Source organism: Rhagoletis pomonella, unplaced genomic scaffold, assembly GCF_013731165.1.
Source record: "Rhagoletis pomonella isolate Grant_MI unplaced genomic scaffold, Rhpom_1.0 Rhpom_scaffold_00005, whole genome shotgun sequence".
Lineage (NCBI taxonomy): Eukaryota > Metazoa > Arthropoda > Insecta > Diptera > Tephritidae > Rhagoletis > Rhagoletis pomonella.
Genome location: NW_023458559.1, coordinates 38,420,131 through 38,425,464, shown reverse-complemented (window position 1 = coordinate 38,425,464; position 5,334 = coordinate 38,420,131). Strand labels below are relative to the sequence as shown.

At 36.7% G+C, this 5,334-nt stretch overlaps 2 protein-coding genes across 3 annotated transcripts; one reads left to right on the top strand and one right to left on the bottom strand.

Annotated features, from left to right (window-relative positions):
* Positions 1-417: 417 nt before the first annotated feature.
* On the top strand, positions 418-2,871 carry LOC118738904 (group XIIA secretory phospholipase A2-like). Of its 2 annotated transcripts, XR_004992960.1 has the most exons (3): positions 418-783; positions 1,534-2,462; positions 2,518-2,868. XR_004992960.1 is itself a non-coding variant. In XM_036469950.1 (2 exons), exons 1-2 carry the CDS (start codon positions 534-536, stop codon positions 1,992-1,994), a joined length of 711 nt encoding a protein of 236 aa, XP_036325843.1. In that variant the 5' UTR covers positions 418-533; the 3' UTR covers positions 1,995-2,871. The 2 variants fall into 2 exon arrangements, 1 of the variants encoding a protein (XP_036325843.1); XM_036469950.1 differs by having other exon boundaries at positions 1,534-2,871.
* A 357-nt stretch (positions 2,872-3,228) lies between these two features.
* On the bottom strand, positions 3,229-3,722 carry LOC118740089 (heterogeneous nuclear ribonucleoprotein A3 homolog 1-like). The gene is made up of 2 exons (XM_036471583.1): positions 3,449-3,722; positions 3,229-3,326 (listed from the first exon to the last, which is right to left on the bottom strand). Exons 1-2 carry the CDS (start codon positions 3,720-3,722, stop codon positions 3,229-3,231), a joined length of 372 nt encoding a protein of 123 aa, XP_036327476.1.
* Positions 3,723-5,334: the final 1,612 nt, after the last annotated feature.

Genomic DNA, 5,334 nt, shown 5'->3' with positions numbered 1-5,334 from the left:
ACTAATGATTGGTACTGAGTTAAAGAATGCACACACATAAAAGATTGCAGCCTTTTCAATACTCATTCAGTGTTAAACCTTTTTTTGATTGGGCATTGGTTTTTTCAATCTTGCTATGAATATGTTGATGTGTTAATTCATAACTGCTTTGAGAGAATGGAAAATTCAAAAATTTTAAACCTCAATCCTAAGCGAAGAATAAGTTATGAAAACTGGATAAAAAAAAATTGTTGATTTAAAATTGAAAATGATTTCACACTTACACAGCTCTGCATTTCAACAGCTTCGAAACTGTCGTCATTTGAATCGGTATCGGTTTGGGACCTAAAGTACAGGGTGAGAGCAAGGAGATAATAGTACTTTGGTGCTGCCGCTTACAACAAATGTAAAATGACTTTTCATTAACATATGGCAACACTTATACTTCCAACAGTTGTTTTTCTAGTCGCATTTTGTCAATTTTCGTGCAGCGATTTGTTTTTATTAAATCATTTATTTATTGAAAATATCAATCACCAACTAAGCCGCGGACCATGCATTTTCCTTACATGAAAATTGCCATCTACGTGCTAACGTTTCTTACCTACGCATACTCGGGATATGGCTCCAGTACGATTGTGCATCTGCGAGACGCCATCATCGCGGCAGAGGCAATATTCGGTGATGTTTTCAAGAATCTGGTGACGGTTGTCAGGAAGTTCCGCACAGTGCATGAAGTATTCGATGCAGCGGTGGACGAGAATTGCATATTTCAATGTACAGGACCAGATGGAAAACCAACAGGTGAGTTTGAAAAGATGTAGAGAAGATGCGTGATTAAACGCCGGCATGCCAGCTGAAGCAGGAAATTACGTAAAATTGTCTGCACATGCGTCAGTAAAGTAGAACGTGGAAGGAAAAAGTTGTAAGGAATGTGTTAGTTATTAGTGATGGCTGCAGTGCGTCAGTTGTAGATGAAATGGATTTGTTTTGTTTTGATTGCGATCTCTTGTCGCTTGCTATCAGCTGATTGGCATACTACAGAAAAGCTTGCTGCTGGAGTTTTCCAAGCGGCTGGAATGTGAGTTTTGTGACCGCTTACGACAATAGTTTTGTTCCAGCAGCAATACGAATAGCAGGTTTGTTGGATTTACAGGAACAGCTGTTTCCGCCATTAATAAACCTTTTGTAAGGTGTGGTGCGGGAACAGCTTCCTTAAAATCCTGTAAATTCCTGCTATTCGTACTGCTGCTGGAACGCAACTAATTGTTACAAGTCAATTTATCTGCAATCTAAATTTATAAATTACCTACATCATCTCCTTCCGGTACACGTGTACCAATCCAGTGAAGGCAGCTCACCTTTGTGCAAATCGATTATAATAAACCGCTGAAGAATATTTGCATATGCTGATTCAGCTACTCGTCAGCAGATGGCACCATGCCAACACGTTTAAAGAACCTGTTACGTTTAAAATTTAGTATCTAAAGTACACCTCGTCAACTTTGAATACACTCTTTAAAGGCAGATTAAATTATTTTCCGTCTTTTTCAGATGTACGTCCCGTCCAGAATAAACTTTACACCCCCACAGCCGATGGCTGTGGCTCGCTAGGTCTACGCATCAACACCGAATACTTGCCCGCGGTAGAAATGGAGAACTGCTGTAATGAGCACGATATTTGCTATGACACATGTAACAGCAACAAGGAGCTATGTGATTTGGATTTCAAGCGCTGTCTTTACAAGTATTGCGACACCATTGATAAATCCGTTGGCAGTGAATATCTCATAACCAGCTGTAAAGCTGCTGCCAAAGTGCTATTCACGGGTACCTTAACGCTAGGTTGTAAATCATATTTGGATTCGCAAAAGCGTACATGTTACTGCGCGCCGCCGAAGCAATCGAAAGAGGATGGGCGTGGCTACAACGGATATAAGAACGGAAATGGTGATAAGTATTATAAGCAGGGCAAGAAGCAGAAATATGGCTGGAAGGATCCAAACGATATGTAGTGCTGCCGCTGAGTTAAAGCTACTGGTGCTTCCGCTTAAGTAGCTGCATTATGCGTTTTCTTTAGCAACTTTGTTTCTTCATGTTATTGTTCAACGCACACAACATAAATTAATTAAAACACATTTGCAATAGTATTTTGAACATATTGCTAAGATGAGAGAGATGTACATAGTCAAATGTATTTTTTAGAAGTTGAAAACTTTCGAGTGAATTTATTTACATATTTGTTTATTTACTATTAGAACCAACGAACTTGTCCAAGGGAAGATATGTATTTTAGATTTTATTACAAAATAAAACTAATTCGTAATTACATACTATATAATATTCTAACTTACATTTGTAATTATTTAGTTATTTAAGCTACTTCTTTCCAATTGCGATTTTGCAGCAGTATAATAGGACAACTGGTGCACTTTTACTCGGTACTCAATATTTGGCTTCTGACTGTCCACCATCACTTCCAGGTACTTAATGCTGTCAGTACGGGTAACATATTACTAATAGCAAGTCCGCAACTAGCAACCATTTGTGACCTACAAGAGAGAATGCACAAGCTTATCAGAAGCGATAAGTAACACGTTTTCGGCGCAGGCAATAACCCGACAGCATCCACCAGGACGTCGTTGAGGACCATGATCCCGAGAGAAGGGTCGCAAGACAAGTAAAAAAACCAGTAGAACTTTCAAACACGCCTTACTCTTTTTCGATGGCAAATATTGTAGACGAGGGCACGAAAAGGGGTATACGGGTATAATTTAATTAAGATTACTGAGTTCTAGTTACACTGTTGACTAGATAGATGTCTTCTGAATGAATACAAATGTTATGAAACATTGTAGTCAAAGAGTTAAAGAATCAACTGTATAATTTACCGTTTTTGTTTTTATTTGAACATTATGGTAGATAACATGTAAGTACTAAGCCCTAGTATTGGTGGCTATAAAAGAATTCATCGTAGCCCGATTTTTCGTGAAATCGACGAAAATGCGATAACTGAAGCCGAATCGCTACGATCGTGTGTATTCAAAGTATACGCTACGTTCGTAGCTATTCGAATTCCATGACGATTTACGTAGAATTCACGAAAAATCGGACTCCGACGTGATAGCCCTGATTACAACATTTTCCTTAAAAATTATAATTATTATGAGTTATGTATGATTTCAATTAATCAAATTGTTTTCTACTTCTGCAACGAAGCTTGAGAACTGCACACATAATCCGCGAACACTATCCAAAGAATCCACCACCAAATAAGCCGCCACCCCCACCACTGCTAGCCGATGCACTGGCCGTGCCGCTGCCGCTACTGCTCGCGAACGCCGTATCTGTAAAAGATCACATAAAGAAACATGTCCAAAACACTGTATAATTTGTTTTGTTTAAAACAATATTCTTCGTAGAAAGATTGTGTTTAGAGTTTCACACACCACTCATACTATACACTCACTCAAATTATTTCCATAAAAGGGATAACCTCCAGAATAAGGAGAACCACCACCGCCACAATTGTAACATGGGTAGCCGCCGCCATAGTAATAGGGATATGGCTGATAGCCGGGATAGCTACCATAAGCGCCGAGTCGATTACCATATCCAAGAAGGCCATAACTACCTGCACCACCAAGGACACCAGGGTAGTAACCATATTGAGCGTTCAATTGACCTAGCGCGCAGAAAAGAAGCACGAGGATAAAGGAGGCAGATGCGAGCGTGTGACGCATAGTGGTTGTCAGAAGAGTACTCAGAATGCACGAAATTTAAAAACGAATTAAAAAATTGGATCGCCCGGATGATCGTTTTTAAGACTTGTTCTAAGCAAAAAGAAAAGTACTCAGGATTCACGAAATTCAAAAGCATTCAAATAATAGCCGTTAATTTTGATTGTAAATTTAAAGTAATTCAAATACTTTTCAGTCAACTTTTTCACATTCGCACGATTTGGTGACTGAGCTTGTATTTGGGATTATACTTTATTTTTATATCCAAAAATATCCGAGTGTCAGAAATGCGTGAAAAAAATGTAATTACCAACAATTAAAAATCGTATTACATTGCATACTAATTTTGAACTAATGAGCCTTTGTAGCATTGAACATTTAGTTGAAGCTTTAGCGTCTAGTTTGTTTTCATTCATTGCGTCACACATATGTATGTATTAGACTATTTTAAATTACTTCTAATTTGAGTTAAGTTTAATTGTATTCTTTTGATTTTTTTTTTGAGTACGGATTTGCTTTTCTCATTAGTTCTCCCCATTTATGTAAATATTTTTATTTTTTTCGAACTATTTGTGTTTTACTTCTTTTATATTCACCACTGAATTTTCCAAAAATAGTTTGCTAATTAGTAATCACTGTTCGTTTCCGACCATTTAAGGTCAATGAATTCGGTTCAACTGAATGTTTTTTTTAACGAACGTGGTACCATCGGTTTATGATTATTACTATACCTGAAATTAGTAGTATCGGCTTTGCATTTGTCCTTACAAATCTTCCTACAGGACTTCCAGAGAATAATCAGTGGATCCGTTAGTACACTCACGTAATTTGTACGCTTTAATAAACTTTGTTTGACGAGTGTAGGCCTAATCCATAGATGTTCAGGTTAGTCCGCTTAATATTCAATTACACTGTGAGACAAATGGTAGGGGTCAGTGATCGGGAAGGGTTCAAACTACCGGTGAAAGTTATATCGGTAAAAAAGAAGTTATACGTGTCCCGGCGTTTCGCTGGGTCACGTCTAGGAATCGAGATATATATATAACTATCACATAGGGGAAATTGTCACCTTTGGTGGTCTTTTTTTGACATAACTAGTCCGATTTTGTACAAACAAATTTAAAAAAATTAAAAATTACAATTCCTTTAATCTGTTCATATAACGTTTTTCTATATAATCAGCCGGTAAAAATAAATGTATGAAGAAAAAAATATATTGTTTGCCTAAAATATTAAATTTTTTTAAAACTGTTGATTATATAGAAAAACGTTATATGAACAGATTAAAGGAATTGTAATTTTTAATTTTTTTTAATTTGTTTGAGCAAAATCGGACTAGTGGTTCTCGAGTTATGTCAAAAAAAGACCACCAAAGGTGACAATTTCCCCTATATGATAGTTATATATACACTCTAAAAAGTGCATGTAAAACTACTACTGAAAAGTGTTTATTCTTCAACCAGAATCTGTTCAAGTATACGCACAAGATGTTCAAGATTTGATTTTGAACATGAGTTGTTTAAAATATACATATGAAATGTTTAAAATTACAAACATTTTGAAAGTAAAAATATATTTTTTACAAATAATAAATACTAAGTGCCAGGGGCGCACG